Source organism: Neolamprologus brichardi, chromosome 22, assembly GCF_056152115.1.
Source record: "Neolamprologus brichardi isolate AB-2024 chromosome 22, ASM5615211v1, whole genome shotgun sequence".
Lineage (NCBI taxonomy): Eukaryota > Metazoa > Chordata > Actinopteri > Cichliformes > Cichlidae > Neolamprologus > Neolamprologus brichardi.
The window spans coordinates 22,774,931-22,796,354 of record NC_142124.1 but is presented as its reverse complement, the minus strand read 5'-3'; the positions used below and the strand labels follow the sequence as shown (position 1 = coordinate 22,796,354).

Genomic DNA, 21,424 nt, shown 5'->3' with positions numbered 1-21,424 from the left:
TTTTAAAGATATTTGTGGGAGAGGTGCCACTGAAGTTAACACTTCACAAAGGCATAATAAAGCAGAGGGCTGCTGCCTCCACAATGCCTGCTCATGGCCCCTGAAAAAAGGAAGATTCGGTGCACTCTTTTTAGATATGGCTACACAAAGCACACACCTTATATTATATCTTCATAATAATCTGGCTTATTTCATGAATGTACAGTATTAGCGTCAAATGAAATGCAGAAAGAGGAAAACCGCATAATATTTTGCAATCCTTTTCTGACTTAAGAAGCCAGTTGAACCCTTTTTTCTCTTGTATTGAATAACTTTATATTCTAAAAGAAAAAAGCTGACATTGATGTTGTTTTGACACAAAAGACAAGTGTAAAATGTATTATACATAAACACTCAAATGTAGGCTTTCTGCATGTTGCCTTTTAATTATTCTTGTTAATAGTGTTTTTTGGTGGGTTTTTTCAGCATGACGTAGTTTAGAGTTAATCCTTTGAGTAAAGTATGAAAAATGTAATACCAATTAATTTTGATTTAGCGAGTGATAGATTTGCAAATGGAAATGGGGAAAAACAAATCCAGCACAAAAGCCACCACTGAGATGTTTTCCCTAATTTATTGTTCGTGGGGGTGTGTTGAGATCCCCTGCAAAGTGTAATGGATCTCAATTCACTAATAAATGCATTTCCTCTCAGCGTACTCAGTACTGTCTTTATTATCACAGAGGACAGCAAATATAATGCCCCGTTGATGGAGACCTTAGAGGCCACCAAACCTGCACACTGGCATCTCTTGATGTGTCTTTGCTGCCATCTAGTGGCCACAGAGGCTAACGTCGGTGTAATAAAGTTTCTGTACTATAGGGGTCACTGTGAGGTCATTTTTCACAGTTTTGCTAGTTTTTAGAGGCCACTTTGGATTAGTGTGGGAGCGAACGTGCTCTTTGTACTTAATGACCACTAGATGTCAGTAAGTGACTGTTTGCTTGGTGATCAGGTGCATTATTTGGAAGTGCTCGCTCATCCCTTCTGTTAGCAAAGAAGATGCAGACACCCATTTTTGTGAACAAGCTTGAAAGTCACCAGTGCCTCCTCACTCACTGAATCACATCCATTTACATTTTTTTTCTGAGGTTATTTTAGTACAGTGCAAGAAAACAAAACAAAAGGCAAGATGTGAATAAAGGAGGAAGTTGATGAAATGCTTGTGATTACACTCCAGTTTCATTAACTGCTCAGATCCCCCCAAATTTGAAAAGTTTGGTAAATCCTGCCCAATGGGTTTTAGAAACTACACGTGTGTATGTGTGTGTTTTTACACTGTTGAGCCTGAGACAGAGAATTTTTCTTCTGCTTCCAGGGGCCAGCACTGGGGGCTGGACAACACCTCTCTTACTCTCTTTGCCCTACTCCCTCCCCACCCTCTTCAACTTGCCATCCATCCTGTGGGCTGTGCACACAGCACCCCCGACCTCCCCTCCTCCTCCTTCTTCTCTGACAGCTTTGCTCCACCAGCTCTGCACTGTGCCGGCCTTGAGAGGAGTAAGGGAGCAGAAAGAGGCACTAGAAGAGAGGATTTGCTGAACCGAGGAGAGACGGACAGGGGAGAGGGACCATGGCTGCTCTCTCTGCCTTGCTGAAGACCTGGGTTATTCTGCAGACCTTGTGCCTGGTTTTGGCTCAAGTGGTGAGTGGCACAGAGGAGCTCAAAACCTGATCGGGGCTCAAGGGTTCAGGGGGTAAGGGCCCTCGGTAAGGGTCCAGTCGACTATGGATATCTTGAGGTGATCTTGTAGGTTTCGTGCCATCTTGGGCTGGATGAAGGGATTAAATAACCACAGCATGGAAGCAAGGATATAAGTGTGATGAGTACCCAGCTTTATAGAATGAATGTAGAAGAAAATGATTTTCAGGGGTGGAAGCTATCTTGTGGATCTTTCATGGATCACCCTTATCGTACATGGACTCTTAGGTCTTTCTAACCACGGCGTCCGCTCTTTTTTAAGGCACGGATTCATCATTACCTAGGCTACCTTTACAGGAGCCAAGAGGAGCACTATTTAACCAAGAATGATGGGATTTATTTTTTCAGTTTTTTGGGGGGTCAAATCTTTGCAGCCATGCCAGATTTAAGAAAAAAAAAGTCAGTGTGCACTGACACCGACACACAAACTTTGTCCACTGAGCGTGAAAGCTGTTATTCAAACAGACACCTACACGTTATCTTCTGGACTTACAGGAGTTTTCACTTTCAAGGATCATTCTGTGTTTTGTTTTGTGGGGTTTTAACACCTGAAGAATTCAAAGCTGGATTTATTCTTTTATCACTTGATGGACTGACCCTTGCAATAAAATGTTGTTCAAGACAGGCAGTAGGATGGAGAAGGAGGGGGGTGGGTTGGTTGGGGGTAAACAGTGCCAGTCTTTTAGCCCTTCCTCCCACATTCCTCCTCGATCCTTTGTGTTTACCTCCTCAAAGATGCCAGTTTTGTCACGTTATTTTTGTTGCAATGCTCCATGTTAAACTCACTCGGTCGGCTTTCAGAGTTGCCCACCTTAACCTGCAGTAACCACTCCGGTATTTGGTTCTATGATGGAGGGTTAGGTTATATTTGGGAAAATAAAACATACATCAAATGTGTTTTCATTTTTATAAAAATCCATGAAAATTAATATCCACTACGATATTATAATATTTAACATCTGTTAGTTATATATTCCACAATGATACTGCATCCTGATTGTTGCTACTGGCTACTGCACAGAGTGAATTAATAAATGTTGCTGTTTGACCTTTTTTCCTCTCTGTCTGTGTTTCAGAGGGGTCCACCTGGACCTCCGGGCCCGCCAGGCCCACCCGGCCCCTCTGGCACTCCTGGGTCAGATGGCATTGATGTGAGTATCCACACAGGTTTGCCAAATAGGTTTTCCCACAAAGCTTCTCATTGTACTGGAGAAATACCAAATCAGGAGGTGCGGCGCAGTACTGAAGTCATACCAGCAGAGAGCGCTGCAAATGAAAACACCGGCACAAAAGAGCTCTGTTCCCAGCAGAGAGAGGGGTCTTTGAGAAGAGATCCTTGCCTCAGACCCGAGTTTGGGTCACAGTAACGTGATATGTGCGAGTTACTCAAAGGGTTAACAACAGGCAAAGTTGTGTAAATGTGTTGGAAACAGAAGCTGCTGTACACCAGTGTGGAGATAGCATGCTTTATGGCTCAATATCAAATCAAATGTAAAAAGTCTCTTTTTTTATTAGCATTTTAGCCAAAAAAACTATTTTTAAAAAGCTCTTTATCATCAACAAACGGTGTCAGTCTAGCATGTTATGGGATCAAAGCCTGATAGAAAACGCAGCCAGTGTAGACACACTTCAGAGTCCATCTAAAGATTGCTTATAATGTCAACACTGGAGCAACTGATTAACATCTGCCCGTGTGCCTCTCTGTGCTCAGTACAGTATATATTTATGTGGCACATTTTTCTCATGCTGTCTCGTGAAATTTGCGACGTGATAAATCTTCCTAAATTCATTTCTATGAGGTGATGCGTAGCAATGAAAGGCATTTAGGTGATGAATATGATACAGTTGTGAACACAAAGGTGTAACCATGGCGTATACTGTATGTTTAGTTGGGTTAACACATGCCCTTTGTCTATCTGCAGGGAGATAAAGGGCGTCCCGGGTCACCTGGCCCACCAGTAAGTCTATACTGTCACGGTGCCAGTTTAATTTTGCAGCAACTTTAACTTGTGATTTACTTGAACACGGTTTTCACAGTGTGGTTTTTGCTGTAGGGGCAAAAGGGAGAGCCAGGAGAGCCAGGTCCTGACGGATCACCCGGGGAGAATGGCATTGATGTAAGTAAACTGTGTGCAAGAGAGAATGAAAAAAGGAGAACAACTTTTAAAAAATATTGCTTCCAGATTTTGAACTTCAATTTTGAAACGTATTTTCACAAGTTTTACAGCTTTTCCTTCAGACAAACACCTCCTCCATGGCCATTCATACGATGCCAAAGTAATTAAATGATAGATTTCTGTACTTTTGTGCATTTAGTTGTTACAACTCAAGGCCAAAGAGTCATGCTGACAGGGTTTTTTCATTTACTACAGCAGCGTTTCTTTATCACGAAGAAAAAACGAGACATACTGCTGAAAATGTGCTTCTTTTTCTTATGTTAAGGTATTCATTGATTAAATGTGTAGTTACATTTCTCTACATTGACAGAAAAAGTAGCTTCACTGATCTGGCCCATGTAAGAGCAAAACGGGTTGTTTGTGGCCTGCGATGTAAAATAAGTTTAACATCCCTGCACTAGAGGCTCAGTCTTGTTTGTTGTCCTATAACCTGGATGATCTTTACAACATGCTACGTTTGTGATAGCACAGTCTGAGCACCCAGAGGTCAGTGTTTTGTAGCCAGGATATCAGGTTCAAAGCTACTACCAGAAGTTTTAGGACTACATTTCACAAAATCAATCCCTCTTCTTTGCTTTTAATATGTTTACCTCCATGCAACCACATCACGCTAAAATATGACTAGATAATAAAATACACACTACAAGTGGTCTGTACCTCACAGATTATTAATTTTCTTATCCAGGTATCTGTTTTAACAGGGCTGGTTAATATTATTATTTTTTCCTACATATTTACATCAGGTTTTTCCCCAGCTTTCCACAGAGAACATGAAACCTACCGAGAGTGGAGTTTGTCCAATTGTCATTGGAATAGATCAGTTTACATGAGAGTTTAGAATATTAGTAGGTGTTGATGACGTTAATCTGGTACACATTACTTGTTTTGCTCATGTATGTTTGTTGCACTATAAAATAAGAGCCATATTATTATGGCATTGCAAGTCCTAACCACTGCCATTGTTCAGAGACAGAGACTCGTATATAACTGTGTCCTAGCTTTTTCAATGTGAGTTGCTGCTTCAGACGGAACTTGAGCATCAGTGCCAAACGGTCACATGCTAACAGAAGCACAAACACACACACACACACACACACACACACACACACACACACACACACACACACACACACACACACACACACAAAACCAGGCATTCCTCAGAGGTTAAGCCAGTAATCTGCCCCGGAATCTCAGTCTCAGGTTTGTTTCCCAATTACATACCTGAACCAAGTCAACTTTGATTACATGTGAGGTTAACCCTCTTGTGATGTTAATTATGTTTCATTTGTGGCAGTTTTCAGTATATACTGCATAGCACAGCTACCCGATTTCATTTCTTTCTGTTTGCCTCCAGGGTTTGATTGGAGCAAAGGGTGACCGAGGTCCTATCGGGAGACCTGGACCAAAGGCAAGTGTCTAAACCTTAGCCTAAAAAGATTATTAGTGCAAAATCACAATTGTGCTGCTGTTCTGTGTGAAATCTGTTTGTGCTGCTGGTGGAATACTCTGAAAGGTTCAGATTTATAGAAATATAAAATCTCTGGGTAATGTTCCCCATGTCCTGTGACTGTGATGTTGAGAATGACGTCGAACTCCTGCTTGCAGGGGAAAGCGTGAGAATCGCTGTGTTGTTAAGGACTTTCTTTCATTCATCCTGGTGTGCTGTTTTCATTTCAAAAAGATATTGTCATTATCATCTATATGTGTAATATTACCACAGTTAACCATCACAGATATGTTACTGATTTCTGTTGTTTGCAGGGTCAACCAGGTCCAACTGGTGAGCCCGGAACTCCTGTGAGTAAATCAATTTTTAACTGTCCCTTTTCTTGGTTTTTGCAAACATTTTAAAAGAACTTAATATACAAAATGTCAACTCTAGTTTTCTGACAACTGAAGTTACAATGTAGCATCATAAACTGTACACAACAAACAGACACCATCACTTATTTCTTTGCATTTTACAACCCTGAGGTTTTGATTTTCCCATCCTATGAAACCATTTCTCCTTTTTGTTTTAGACAGAGAGAGTAGCAGATAGGGACTCATGACTCTGTGTAGTTAACAGGTGCATTTCTAATTCACTGTGGGAAAACAGAATGCCAATTCCAGGTATTAAGACACAGCCTATTCAAAGAGAAACTGAATAGCTTAGCCCTTGAAGTTTATTTATATTGCTGTGGGAAATATTTGTAAAGCAGATATAATCTGCTTAAAAGGCCATTGCCAGCTTGCAACATTGGGCATTACATATTAATTAACTTGTGGTCATATCTTGGTGTTTTTTTCCCCTTCATGGGTTCCTGATCTTTGTTGTGGTCGCCGTGTTTTCCCGATTCTTCACATTGATTCCAATAATTTTAGCAATCTCCCTTTAGGATTTGTTTACATCTGTAATTCTGCATATGGAGGCTACGATCATCATCTTATAATGAGGAAATTATTATTATACTCTCACTGATTCATTCAGAAAATGTGTTGAAAAAGCAGCCAGAAATGCATAGGAGGAATCGACGAGGCCACAACATTGGTTGCAGATTATGTTGCAGATTATGTCACAGAAATATTTAACAGTCCACGAGGGCTGGCTTGCTTTAAGTGGTCGTGTGAGAAACTGCATTTTTTGGCACTACAGATTTTCAGCCTTCAGAGGTTGCTCCGCCACTAGTTATATTGCAAAGCCAAAAGGCTTTTCATGTGGCTCCTATATATCATTCATTTCATTTTTTTTCTGTTCAGTTACTCTGAGTGATGAATAAGTGATACCCAGTATTTAATATGTATTATAATTGGCACCATTCGAAACACTACCCAGTGATGGAAAGGAAACAACTCATCTCTTATATTATTTTATGAGGCAGCCATGCAATTTACTGCCAGGGACCTTGAGTCAAAATATTTAGATAACACTTTTTTCTAATATCTCTATTTAATCTGTTATGCATGTATTTGAGAGACGTGCAATATCTGACTTTCTAACTGATTTCTAACAGCTTACTGGATCTTGTTGTTGTAGATCCAGTAAGCCTAGAAACCTAGAAATTCCCCAAGAACATAACTATCAGATAGAGATTAGAACAGAATAGTTTCATAATATACAAGTATATTCATGTAAGGCTGTATTGAAGTTCAGTGCTTGAGTAACTGTGCTCTCTGTATATTAATATAAAATGATGCATGAGTAATTGGCTAACATTATCTCACAGGGCTCTCGGGATACTTAAGAAATGAGTTATGATTGACTGAATTAGGCATTCTTTTCGAGCCTGCTCAGTTCTCTAACAAACATATTGGAACACAGCTGGTTTTTTAAGGCAACCTCCTTAGTGCCTTTTAGGTCACGCATGAATGCCTGACCAGCTGTGCCTCAATTTGGGTTCAGTTTATCCAAATGTGCCGTAAGATTTCTGCAGCTGACACGAGCCTGATCTCTATATATGCAATCCTTAATAGAGGAGTCACACTCCATATTGTCATTAGATACAGCCATTCCACACAAGGAATCATGAAGCATCAGCTGTAGCAGTCTTTCGCCACTAGGTGGTGCTCGATGTCCATCTATTGCACATCTTTGTAAGTCCAGAGTCATTCAATGTCATGCTTGAGCACAACACTATTAGTTAATCCGTTATTTAGCGTTAACAGGCGTACTGTCTGGGGGCTGTGCTGTACACCCAGCTGTCTTACGCTCCACAGACAGGAGATCCAGCCCTGTGGGCTGTTCTTCCTCCAAGAAGGCTTACTTACTTAATTACTTTGTTTATAATTAATTCCGAGCAAAAGACACAGCAAACACAGACTGATTGTGTTCTGTGTCTTTGTTCCTGAGTGCTATTTAACCTGCACTGACACTGTACACACGCATTACTGAATTCCTGCATTTGTTTTTAATTGGCTTTTGGAAACATTAATTGATACTCTGACGGATTGGTTCCACTTGTTACAAAGTAATTTAACCCCTTGTCACTTTTGTCCACACAGGGAGCTGGCCTTCCAGGACTGGCTGTAAGTAGCTTCTCTGGTATTGTGCAGTTATGCCTTCAACTCTTTAAAGTGTGGCAATAATTTGTCTCTGGTGGGATAAGTACATATCATTTTGTTTGTCACGCTCACTAACATAACTGTCCTGTATAGGGTATTCCAGGGCCAATTGGTCTCCCTGGTGAGATCGGACCAACTGGACCAAAGGTAACAAAACTCCAGCTTCGGTTTATTATGGGGGCCTTTGTAACTTCTCAGAAGCTCTTAGTCACATTTTCTTTCTCTCCTCACAAACATTTAGGGTATCCTTGGACCACCGGGACCTCCAGGACTTCCTGGACCTCCGGGCAAGCCGGTAATTTCGAGGAAAAATTGTATGAATTGTCATCTTTCTTTCTGACTCTATGTCACAAAGATCCTCGAGCTAAACACAAAACCACCTTTTGAAAAGCCTGTTTAAAAAAAAACAAACCATACACTAGTGTATCATATGTAGGTTTCCTTGTTGTTGTAGATCCATTAAGCAATTAGAAATCTGGAAAGATAGCATAAGCAACAACCATTAACTGAAGCATTGCTTCAGACAGCAATCTCAGCATGTCAGCTGGTCTCAGTGCCTGCCACATCAGCTAATGCTCACCTGTGCATCCTATTAGCAAGTCTGATGTAGGGCATGCTATTTAAGCTGCTCCAACCGGCATAAAGTTGATGCTGCTTCTGCAAGCTGCATTGGACCTAACATCTACTTCTACAATAGTGCCTCTATTTTATGCTATTTTCTGACTTATTCAGCGTCAGTGTCTGCTCTGGTCTTGCTGCTACGCTATATGCTGTTAGGCCTCCTTAGCATGTGTGGTGAGGTTCCAAATATAAATAGTGCAGATGGAACAAAGATAAAAACATTCTCTTTAAGCTGATATTAGTAAATGTTACATTAACATAAAAAATAATACCTGTTTGAACATGAAATATTTTATACATGTATTATTTACTTGCAGTGTTGGGAAGTAACGGAATACATGTACCGCCGTTACGTATTTAAAATACAAAATATGAGTAACTGTATTCCGTTACAGTTACCGTTTAAAAAGGTGGTATTTAGAATACAGTTACTTTGTTGAAATAAATGGATTACACGGCGGTACTTCCCCGTTTCATATTGTGGCGGTCAGGACTGTTTGGGTTTTGTTTGACAGCTACGTTCTGTTGTTCCAGGCGGCAGCGTTACGGTTGCCATGGTTACAGGGTGACGCTCTCTCTCTCTCTGTGTTTCCTGGGTGAAAGGGCGCCTGTTGTTGTTGTTGTGCTAAGCTAATAGGCAGAATGCTACAGGCATAGCTCTAAAGAATGTAGCATCATAGGCAGTGTAGTCCGTGCTGCAGGGAGAATGGACTGCCATACACGTTATGTGTCTGTGAGCGAGGGAGGGAGAAAAAGGAAAAGTACGAGCTGTCATCGAGAAAAAACGGGAGCTGGAAGCATGTAAATATAATAATAACCACTGCAGCCAAGAAGAGTGCCTGACGAGCCCAGTTGTAAGTAAGCTATTAAGACTCGACTGTACACCGTGTTCGTGTTTTCCTCCGAAAACAATAAGTTCCGTTGGAGCAGCCTTTCAACGCCTCTCTCTGTCTCTGGCTAGCAAAGTTGACCCAGACAACAAAGTAAAGCTAGTTTTCGGCTACGAGCCCGACACAGAACCCACCGTATTAGCCAGAGGTCCCTTTACTACGGTTCGGAGCCGCGGACCTTCAGTAACAGTAATAAATCACAGCAATAGTACATTCATGTAGTTGTAAACAGCATGATAATATATTAAGTAATCCAAAGTACTCAGAATACGTTACTCTCATTGAGTAACGTAACGGAATACGTTACAGAATACATTTTGGGGCATGTATTCTGTATTCTGTAATGGAATACATTTTAAAAGTAACCTTCCCAACACTGTTTACTTGCAGAACAGTTCATAGCGCTCTAGAGGACAAACATTCACAACGCCACTGCCTCATCCCAATTCCATTACACATACGCACCAAAGCGCTGCTTGAATGTACTCAAAGTTAATCCACAGAAAGGATGTCACAGTAAACAATACATGAAGGCACTGAGACTGGTGAGATCAGTTGTAAAAACTTAATAAATAAGCTACTGGGAGTTCATTAGGCTTAATCAGGCGTACATTTTCATCAGTCTAATTGTTGCTGACTGAAATGACTGAATGGGATCACAGGCAAGGACATACTGCTGATGCCATGCTAAATGCGTGCTCTATCCAGCACGCAGTTAATGTGTGCGTGTGTGTTTTTAATGCGCCGAATGGTAACAAAACACCAAGCGCAGCCAGAGCTGCTTGAACAAGTCCCAACAGACACTAAGTGGTGATGCACTAAAAACAGTTTTAAGAGGTATGCTTTCAAGTCATTTTCCAGCGGCATATGAACTCTCCCGTGTGCATCTCTCTGATTCCAAGAAGGGGAGGGGGGTGCTTCATTGAGAGTGATGTTCCCAGCCCAGGGGAGTGTATTTGTTTAGCTTTAGTGCTGTCCTAGGGTAAATAAACCCCCATTAGATCAGTGGGCTGTCTCATCTGGCTGTTGCAGAAATACATCAGCACCTGTAGAGATACTTTAACTTTCTAACTCAATCTATAAACAGAGAGGGGGAAAAAATAGATGGAGTGAAAGAGGGAGAGAGTGCTGGCTCAGCTTGGGAGGGTGGTAGACGCAACTGACTGCCAACTGTGACTGGGTGACTTTGCTCATCCATGTATCTGTCTGTCTGCTTAGGGTCCTCCAGGCAAGTTTATTGTTGGAGAAGAGGGTAGTGCAGATTTCGAGGTAAGATCTAAAGATTCCTCCTCTCTTGCAAATCTATTCTGACACAACTTCACATTTCATAACCCATACACTGCATACCCTTCTCACTATCTTTTCCCAGTGTCCTCTCAACTGCCCAGCGGGACCTAAAGGCCCACAGGGACTGCAGGGAGTCAAGGTGAGTAATCTGTCTGTTTCGGGCATCAGTGATCGTTTCGCATTACCACATTATTATGACACCATCCTGCCTAATTGTTTCCCCTCTAGGGACACAAAGGACGTGCCGGTGCTCTCGGAGATCCTGGCAGCATTGGAAGACCGGTGAGCTGCTACAATCTCCGCTTGAGAGGATATGCGCGTGCACTCAGACACCCATACGTGTACATGCCGCACAGTTGCTTTTGCACACTCACCCACCGTACAGGACCAAGGGGAGGAGAGGATTAGCTCTAATGAAGCCCCCTGAGGCACATGACTGGCATTAATCTGGCTGCGATTAGTCAGGCCTGGCCCTGGCTCTGGAGTCAGCACGCAGCAAGCCAGATGAAAGGGGTGGTGAGGAGCCAGGTACATGAAGAGTTGGATGAGAGAGTCAGGGTTAGCGCGGGCCTCTCACCTCGCTGTATTAAGCAGAGCTAATGAGCATACTGTGGGCTCCAAGGGAGCGGCTAGCCAAGCCCCAGGAATTAGCCTCTGATCTTCCCACACAAGGAGCTTTCTGGCAGCGCTTGCTTTAGATGCTCAAAACACTCAACGCATCAAGCAAGCGCTCCTCCGAGGCCGACCAGTATTTTAAAGGAGCTGTCTGGTTAAAGGTTGCTCGCTTTTCTTCTAAAACACAATGAAAGCCGTTTACATCCTCACCGGTTGTTTAAATGGATACCAACAGGGTTTGCTGTATCACTGATGCCCACGTGATGCCAAAGATGGAGTAAGACTATCAGATTTATCTTTAAAGTGCGAAAAAAAAAAACAAGAACTTAATGAACCTGCTGAGGATGGCGAGCAAGATTCTGGAAACCCAGCAAAAATAATATTTCTTTATTGGCATATAAACAAATGGTTTGAAGTGTCCAGTTCAGGGGTCGCATCATTCAAAGGGCAGGCTAATAGACTGCTCAGGCTAAACTGAGTATTGATGAAAAGTGTGTAACTTCAGCAGGGAAACAATTAGGCCAGCTTAGCTTATTGTTGAGCTGAGCATCTAGCTGGGCACTAGAATTCCTAAATCCTCCCAGTAACGCGAAAATCTCCCTGATTATGTTTGTTTAATCCGTGGCCTTATGGATATGCAAAAACAAGTCGTGCTTTTGGGGAGTAACAATTGGCGCTTTGACTATTATTCCCGGTTTGCCCAAGATTTCAGTCTTTATGCTAAGCTTATCCCGACTTATCCCTGCACAAGAGTGCCATCGAGCCTTCGTTTCCGCCCCTTTAACAGTCTTGGCAAACCCATTATGCGCTGATTGAACTGCTTCAGGTGCTGAAGACCACCAGAGGATGGTGTGAGCAGGCTGCAGCTCACCGATAGGCCTCAAAACCACTCACACACCAAACACGCAAACATCAGAAACGGGTTTCAATGAGATTTTTTGGTAAATGTTTGCAAGTCAAACATATAGAGACAAAACTAAATGAAATCTGTGGCTTGATTAAATGTTTTTCAAGGTTTCACAATTGCTTCCAGGCACATATGCTACAGGGCGAAGCACATACTTATTATTATTAATAATCCTTTTTTTTGTTCTTCATCAGGGCCCCAAGGGAGAAGTTGGCATCTCTGGGGAGCAGGGCATCCCAGGACCTTCAGTATGATGATAATTGAATATTTATAATTTTCATATTATAATCTACATCGTATCATCTCAAATAGCCATTTCTTGTGGACAAGGGTGTCTGTCTTACCATAGTTTGCCTCTCTTCTAAGGGTCCCATGGGTCTGAGTGGTTATCCAGGAATGATGGGTCCCAAAGGAGAACCAGTGAGTGCTACACTCAGTTTATCACATAAAAAAAGCATATTGGCTTTTTGTTTTTCTCCCTCTTTCTCTTTCTCTGAGTACAAGGCTGCTCTCATTCTTAGATGAGCACCAAGGAGGCACAGCCAGACTTGCCCCCACTCTACAAACATCATCCATTACCAGCAATGGGGACATATGGAAATGATGCTAACACAAATCTCTCTCCCTCTCTAATGAGTTGGGGTTGTCTGGGTCCACGGTGCCTCCATCTGTAGTTAATGATCCGCTGTAGCCATCCGTCTTACTGTTAACATTAGCCACGTTAGCCAAGTTAGCACCCCGGCTTAGTGCCAAAGCAAGAGTGCCTGGCTCTCTGTGTAGCTCCCATTAAAGAAGTGAGTTAAGCTCTAATTATCCCTTTATCACAATGAGTGGTAGGCTACCGCGACTTAGCTCCCCCTCTGATCCGAACAGATTGATGGCACTTTGTTGTTTTCCCTCAGGGCCCTGGTGGGTACAAGGGCATCGGCGGACCAGTAGGACCTCCTGGGCCACCTGTAAGAACGCACACGCTTAAAGACACACAAATACAAATTCAGCTACTCATATAAAGAGGTATATTCACACACTGAATGCACTAAGGCAACTGTGAGTCTGCTCTTTTCTTTTCAGGGTGAAGAAGGACCTCGTGGACCACCTGGAGAGCCAGGCGATAAAGGAGACAAAGTGGGTGACTCTTGTAGTGGTTTCCCTTTTTTTTTTTGTCAAGGCAGTGGTGTGTGTAAAAAAAAAAAGAAGCTATTTCAGAGCTTGAATGGAGGCAGCGATACTGATGTGCACCGTGGCTCTACTGAGGCTGATTTCTTTATCTTCTGCAGGGCAGCCGAGGTATCCAGGGCCCACAGGGTGCAGTTGGCAAAAAGGGAGAGAATGTGAGTGAACGCACTTTTGTTTTTTCAGGCCACAGTTGTGGAGGTGCTTGGCAAGGTGTGCCAAATGAAGTCCACTGACTCATCTGCCTGCTTTTTCAGGGTCTGCCGGGTATTGATGGAAAAGATGGCACACCTGGCATTCCTGGAATCAAGGTAAGTGTGTGCCAGCAGTGATAATGATGAGTAACTTCAATCGGAGGTGAAAAAAACAAAAAAACAAAAACATTAATTTATTCTTCTTCTGCTCTCATTTATGCAGGGTGGCCCCGGTCAGGCCGGGATGCCCGGTCCTCCTGGTCCTCAGGGAACAGCGGTGAGTGATCATTCGACGGGGGCGTGCGTGTTTTGTCGGAGAACTGTTCGATGCATGCCACAAAAAAAAAAAAAAAACCCCACACACATGCAAATAAATGAGTAAACAGTCATTGTCACTCAGACCACGTAGAAGGGCAATCTGTTCTTCTCTTGAATTCAACAAAGCCAGAACACAGACAAGGGAAACCAGCTTGAAGCAGTGTGTAAAATTTCGGCGTGTTTTGTTTTCTGGGCAGTCATCCAGGTTAACAGTGACCCCGTGACCCATGCTGCTTTAGAATAAAAAGCACCTTGAAAATAGCATTCTCTCTTCAACCGCAAGCAATTTATCACAATCAGACCAGTGGGTAGACATAAGTGTGTGTTTGTGCGCGCGCCGTTCTGACTAACGGGTAATGGAGCATGAGATGTGCACTGCATGAGATGCTGCGCGGTCACTGCAGTGACACTAACACTCCCTAAAACTCATACACTGCAACTTAGCCTGCTTTATGTCAAACTGTGATACAGCAACCACACACACACAGACATAAAATCACTGCAAGGTCTACAACTGTGGCAATCACACCACAAGCCTATTTTTATCATTATCATTATATCAAACTGCATTATTACCGCCAACTGCCGACGCCTACGTAGCCATGTGCATTTCACGCTTGCTTTCCTGAAACGTGTCTGATGTGCAGATATGTAGCTTTGATTAGGACTGTTTTCAGCATTGTTTATTCCATCTTCAGGGGTTACCCGGCAGCCCAGGAGCTAAAGGTGGACCTGCAGCAAAGGTATGCCTTCTACATTTTCATACTGCAAGTTTCAGATAATGCAGCCCGGGGTATGTACATGAATTCCCTGTGAGCCAAAGTTTAGGCTTCAGACTCCTCTTAACACCAAGTTTCCAGACAGTGCTTCCACTCTCGTCTCCATATGTCAGTGAGAGTGGATATTGCTAACATTGCCATTTTAGACACACAGCTCTGGCAGTGAGAAGAGAAGCCCCATTCACCTGCTTTTTAAATCTTTTGTCTGAGAGATGCGTAAAGGGAGGGGAACGATTTAACCCCCCCCCCCCCCCCCCCCGCTCTAATAGAGTCCATGAATAAAAATGATGTGGAAATGAGCATAACAGGTTTTTATGTTCTTGTAATGTGTGCCTTTCTTTTCTAATATTCTTCTTCTAGGGGGAACCTGGACCTAGAGGTCATGTCGGCTTGCCTGGGCCTTCTGGACCTTTGGTAAATATATGATTGTTTTTCTCCTTTGTGTTCAATTTGAATTTCAGGCTTTTTTTAATATAGCACCAAATCGCAACAACAGGCACCTCAACAGTCTCTATATTGTAATATAAAGACTGTGGTAATAGATAACAATCAGATGACTCCCTATGAGCAAGCGCTTGGCAACAGAGGGAATGAAAAACTCCCATTTAACAGGACAAAATCTCCAGTGGAACCAGAAGATCATCTGCCGTGACCAGTTAGGGGGGGAGAAGGTAGCAGACGGAGACAAGAAATTAGAGGTCATGTGGGCCCTTATGTCTTTGAGACATTTATGTAGTGTTTAATATGCACACTGAGGGATATATCCTGGGTAATGTTCCTCATAGTGTTACTGGAGGCCAAAGCAATGCCATCCAGAGTAAGTATCTGGTTAGTGTCCACCCAGATGCTTACTCTGGATGGTATTCATAGCAAAGCAGAAAAAGCGTTAAAAGCTATAGCATATAGTAAATAATTGTGCTTTCTCACTTTCTCAGGGTGAGCCTGGTATTCCTGGTGAGCCTGGTATGCAAGGAATCCCTGGACCTAAGGTACAAACCTGAATATCACAATAAAACACTAGCGGCAGCTGCTGCTTACTCACCTCACCTGATGTCCGCAGGGCGACAGAGGGGAGCGAGGACCAGTTGGGCCACAGGGAGCAGCTGGCAAGCCTGTAAGCTGCACCGTGTCTTTTTCAGACTTCATAACGCGCTCTCTACTTCAAACACATCATGCAGCAGTGCTTCTGTTTTCCCCTCACAGGGAAGCAAAGGAGAGAGAGGGCCCATCGGTGTGCCTGGCGCCCAGGGTCTCAGTGGAACAAAGGGAGACAAGGTCTGTGGACTTTGTGATAATGCAGTTACACAAAGCTGCATATTGGGGGCAGTGTTTACTCACTAATAGAACGCAAACCCCCCACAGTGAAACCCTTGAATGAGTGAAGCAATATAAATGATAATCTAGGCATAATCATGTTCCTTGTTTTAGAAATGAGGCAACATCTTTCTTAGTTTGTGGTCTCTGGTGTCGCTGGTTTCAATCAGTACTGAATCTTTGTTTTTCTGAGGTTAATCCAGTTTGCATTTGTCCACATTTACATTTACTCTATCTCTCCTGCCAGGGCTTCCAAGGAAAAGTCGGGTCAAAGGGGGGCATTGTGAGTAGCACCTCTTTTAAACCGCACCACTGGTACTTAAGAATACTTTCAAGAGTCTTTTTTATTCCCCTTATTCTTCATTACCTCTCTGTCGCTTTTAGGGTGACCCCGGAGTCGAGGGATTGGCCGGCGAAAAAGGCGAAAAGGTAAAAATGCGTACATTTGTTCCAGCACAGACTTAAGCTGCTTTAAAGTAGTTGGTGGTTTTTGTTGCCATAAGGACCACAAAAAGTTTCCAAGTTTGAAAAGAAAAAGGAAATAAATAAATGCAACTTTTAGGCTTTAGATAAAAAAAAAAAAAAAAAAGGTTTAAACATTTGGTTCTGGAGGCATCAAAGCAGAGAGTTATATACAAGAAAATGTTGGAAGCATTACCAAAGTTAAGAAGAAGAAGAGGATGTCTGGTTTTTTTTTTCAAATTTGCATACAAATCCCCATTATAATCCAGATGGCAAATAAGCTATTTACATGACAGTGAGGCAATGATGCACATTTGGGTCTTTGAAGCTGCATTTTTAGATGTTCATTTACAATATTCATCCTTGAATTATTGCTCAGTGAGTGTCTCCGAGGCGCAAATGATGGATGGAAATGATGAATGGGGAAAATGACTTTCTGTCTTTGCTGTGACAGGGTTTGTCTGGCGAACCTGGGCCCAAAGGACAGGTGAGAGTTACAACCAGTAGAAATCTGACTGCATGGATGGACTTGTTTTGCGTCATTCTTTCCCTACTCATATCCACCTTTCTATAAGTCAACCCTGACCTTTAACTCTGTAACCCAAAGCCTATGGTATTAATTATAAGAGTTAATTCTCATTATTCATGATGTGTTGGGCCTCACTGGGTTGATTCTCTTTTTTCTTCACAGCAAGGAATCAGGGGTGACACTGGACACAATGGACCCACTGGAGATCCTGGCAAACCAGGAGACCAGGGACCACTGGGGGTGCCCGGTCCTAGGGGGCTTAATGGAGAACGAGGAGTACCCGGTATGCCGGGCATTCAGGGACCACCAGTGAGTCCAGTTCCACTCTTAATCACAGACACATACAGACAGAACACCAATCAGTGTTTAGTCAGTGCTCAGTGTTCTCCTCCTCTCTCCAGGGACGTGATGCATCTGACCAGCACATTGTTGAGGTTGTGCTGAAGATGATGCAGGGTGAGCATCTAGACCTGCTTTAATCTCCCGAGGAAACATCAAAGATCAGTTAATCAAAATGATGATGCCCTCTCTTCCATTACAGAGAGGCTAGCGGCCGTGGCAGTAAGCGCCAAGAGGGCTGTGCTTGGTGGTGCAGGTGTAATGGGGCCTCCCGGACCCCCTGGACCTCCAGGGGCATCTGGGCCTCAGGGACCACATGGCTTACCTGGTGCCCGCGGCATCCCCGGCATTATTGGAGCACCTGGGCAAATTGGAAACACAGGGCTTAAGGGTAAAACTAAACATTAGTACTTTTGCGTATTGGAATATCTGAAGTTGAACTTCTCAGGCATTAAACATGGTTTTTTTTTCTTTCATCTACCTCAGGAAAAAGAGGTTCAAAGGGAGTGAGAGGTGATCCAGGTAGACCTCACTCAGGTCCACCAGGAGCTCCAGGAATACAAGGTAAGACCTGAAAGCCTTCTAAATGAACCTGTAAGGTAAGATTTTGTGCATATTCCCAGGCAAATCAGTTCAATTTGATTCAATTCAGTTTATTTCATGAAGTTTTAAATCGCAAACACTGTCAGCTCAGGGCACTTTATATTATAGGGTTAAAGACCCTCCAATAATACAGAGAAAACCCTGGCAATCAGACAACCCCCCATGAACATGCACTTGGCGACAGTGGGGAGGAAAAACACACTTTTATAAGGAGTTATGTTGTGTTAAGCTGAGGTAAATTACATGATTTCACAGGATCTGTCAAATCTGTGTAATTCCACCTCTATCATGGCTGGGCCTCAGCAGAATGCCACTAAAAACTGTGCAAATCACATACTACTCACTGTCACTGCAATCTGGGGGCAGAACCACAAAATCTAGTGACAATGCCACCTAAAACTTTCTTATAAAAAAACAAAAAAAACTGTTGTTTACAGCATACTCTCATGTTCAAATTTTAAGATGCAAATGGGAGTGCCAGAGGGATGGAGAATTTTTGAATAGTAATATTCTGGTGACTGGGCCAAAAATCAACACATCTGCTGCATAAACGTACCTTACAATGGATTCACTTGTGAAATCAAGAAATTTTAAGATTCTGGACAGCCTTTAAAAAAAAGGTGCAGTGTGCGTGTGACACAGCAATACAATCAAATGCAGTAAAGTCAGAACCTGTGTATGAGCTCAAATGTGTCTCTTCATCCCTTCACATGGATTCTGTTGATCTCTAAAGAAGAAGAGAAGCTTCAGTGGACATTTAAGTCACATGTACATCAACGTGTACTCACAAAGTGTGTCTCAATTGCACTTCGCCTACATTCAACCTAGCTTTTATACCTCAGTCGAGTGTAACAATCTTTTCTTGGGGCACTGTAGTAGTCCTTCCACAAAGTTTTTTTCATGAAGACAGATAAGAAGAAGAAGAAAGGTACTGCAAGTAACTGAAGGACCTGGCATTACTGCTCTCTCCACAGGAGAGCCTGCTGAAAGGCATTTTAAAGGCATCATTAACTCCAGTAATTTAACAGATGCTCTTGAATGAGAATGTAATAGGCTTGCAACAGCACACGCTAATTCAAATACAGGGAAACACACTCACACTTCTGTGTGCACACATGCACACAACTTAAATATATGCATGCATACAGTACACACATGTAATCCAAGTCCAGAATGGGGTTTCCAACCCTTAGAATGAAATTTGGTGCAGTTAATCTTTTTGACCCCTCGAAATCAGTTAAATCCCATTTGATGTTAAACTCTGTCACTCTGCAGGCCCCCCCGGTATCGATGGAGTGGCTCGGGACGGTAGGCCTGGAGAGAGAGGACCTCAGGGAACACCTGGAGAGGCCGGTCGCCCCGGCATGTCGGGTCCGCTGGGTCTCCCGGGATTCTGCGAGGCAGCGATGTGCCTGGCCGCGTCTGCTTACACCTCACCGAGACTACAGGAGGCGGGAACGATCAAAGGACCCAATGTTTAGAGGCCCCGTCTCCCCATAAGCAGATCGCAGCACCTGGGAGAGAGGGAGCAAGGCAAGGAAAAAAAAAAGGCGAGAGACCACTCTTCTCAAGCCGGGCAACATCAAGAACGAGAGGTGGGGGGGGGGGCAATAATAGTACATTGACTGCATGTGTAGCCCCCCCCCCACCGCTCCTTCCTAGAACTGACAACCTGAAGTTTTGACTGGTGGGACATCATGATCTTAATCCTCCACATCACCATGACAACAGCAGCTCACAGCCACCCACATCCGTCTGAAATCTCAAGTGGTTTTTTTTGGATGTCGGTGTCAGCGCCGTCCAAATATCCCAGTCCTGCTCAAGCAGTGAAAAAGGAACAGATTTCATATTACATCTCTTTTTTTTTTGGTCTCTCACCAACTCAAAACATCTATGAGCCGAAAGAAGCTAAACCAAATGTGGTGAAGGATGCTTTTTCCTTGTTTGGTCACTTTAAATGTTTTTTTTTTTTTCCCATATGCAATATTTTGTCAGAGGAATGTTTTGAAGTTTTAACACCCTGCCTCTTTTCCAACATCACACCCGTTGCCTTAAACGTGTACCCCGAAAACCTGACTAATAAATGATTGCAGCCCTAGTTTCCACTCAGTACTGTACCGCATTGTAAAATGTAGTCTTTTTCATTTGTAGGCTTGAGTGAGATCCCTGATTTACCTCATGTGTACACTGCCCTCCCTTCCCAATCCCCCGCTTTCAACCCAAGTCTCGTTTTAGAAACTAACGACTAGCTTTATCTCTTCTTCTTGTTGCCTGGCAACAGCATATCCCGATGGGCACTCCCATCTCCCACAATGCAGTGCTGTAAATCTTTGTAAATGTGTGTTGATTATTATGTAGAGGAAAAGGAATGGGTTACGATATGCACCAACAAAAATCCTGTGTTAATGAAATCAGTGAGTAATAAGGAGTTCCTACAGAAATAATGACTCCTCCTCAGAGCAAATCAGTTAACGGTCCTAATGTGCTTTCTGTGCCACTGTCAACTTTCCATGGGAGGTCGGTGCTTTAACGACAACTTATTTTCATCAAAAGAAGCTATTTATTGTTCTTTATATATAATCATCTGTAAAAAAAATAAATAAAGTTGTTTGCTGGCTGTTCAGGCAATCCCAGACTAATAAAGAGGAACCTTTTCTAAGAGCCAATGTTCTTCTGTATCATGTTGGGAACGGAAAATGATCTATTTCCATTCGTTTTTCTTGATATTTGTCCTCGTTCAAATCTTTAAGAGCACTCATGTATGCATGTAAATAAACTCCCATGCGTCCTAAGCTGCATACGCTCAGCATCTTTTAATAATCTTGCACTACTGAGGCAAAAAGTTGCAACCATTCAGCACTACTAGACTGCACACATCAGATTCAAAATTGCTCAAGGGCAGTATTTGCAACTGACAGGTCAGTTGCTTTTGCGATGTCATAGCTTTGTGCCTGGGGAAAAAGATGGCAAGAACTGCGAGAAGCATTCGGGGATGTCTAACATTTTAACATTGTGAGTCGGTCTATTTTTTTCTAAAGTCTTAGGAATAATAATTCAACATTATCGACAGTTCAGTATGACAGAGTGCACGAACCTCAGTTTCTCTATTGAAAGTCTTGTTTTAGATCAAGGTACAGCCTCTAAAGTTAAAAACAAAAAAAGCCAACAGAAGTTGCAAACAAGTTCCTCTTGGCTAAAAAATGGACTGAAATCTCCACAGACTTACGTGTTTAAATGCTCGACTTTGTAGCATTATACATAAACCCGATAAAAAACAAAACAAAAACAGAACAACTTTTGTCTTTTTTATATTGTTCTGCTTTGTGTCAACTTGTACCTCAACATGATACTGTGTGGGTTTTTTTTTTTTTTTTTTTGTCCATCCAGCTGGATGGTGAAGCTGTAGGCTGACAAGTGCTCCAACTCCTGCAC

General features: G+C 42.8%; 1 protein-coding gene across 1 annotated transcript; it reads left to right on the top strand.

The window, feature by feature from the left end:
- Window positions 1-1,432: 1,432 nt before the first annotated feature.
- On the top strand, window positions 1,433-20,651 carry col9a2 (procollagen, type IX, alpha 2). The gene is made up of 32 exons (XM_087835171.1): window positions 1,433-1,683; window positions 2,817-2,891; window positions 3,663-3,698; window positions 3,795-3,857; window positions 5,275-5,328; window positions 5,682-5,717; window positions 7,902-7,925; window positions 8,055-8,108; window positions 8,203-8,256; window positions 10,691-10,741; window positions 10,842-10,898; window positions 10,988-11,041; window positions 12,476-12,529; window positions 12,648-12,701; window positions 13,184-13,237; window positions 13,353-13,406; window positions 13,559-13,612; window positions 13,712-13,765; window positions 13,872-13,925; window positions 14,665-14,709; window positions 15,106-15,159; window positions 15,681-15,734; window positions 15,806-15,859; window positions 15,949-16,020; window positions 16,307-16,342; window positions 16,444-16,488; window positions 16,976-17,008; window positions 17,213-17,359; window positions 17,452-17,506; window positions 17,592-17,780; window positions 17,876-17,953; window positions 19,268-20,651. The coding sequence occupies exons 1-32, from the start codon at window positions 1,612-1,614 to the stop codon at window positions 19,471-19,473; spliced, it is 2,076 nt and encodes a 691-aa protein (XP_087691297.1). The 5' UTR covers window positions 1,433-1,611; the 3' UTR covers window positions 19,474-20,651.
- Window positions 20,652-21,424: the final 773 nt, after the last annotated feature.

Coding starts and splice junctions, on each gene's coding strand:
- col9a2 (XM_087835171.1), top strand. CDS start 1,612: ATGGCTGCTCTCTCTGCCTTGCTGAAGACCTGGGTTATTCTGCAGACC. Junction 17,360..17,451: donor CGGGCATTCAGGGACCACCA/GTGAGTCCAGTT, acceptor TCCTCTCTCCAG/GGACGTGATGCATCTGACCA. Junction 17,507..17,591: donor TGTGCTGAAGATGATGCAGG/GTGAGCATCTAG, acceptor CTTCCATTACAG/AGAGGCTAGCGGCCGTGGCA.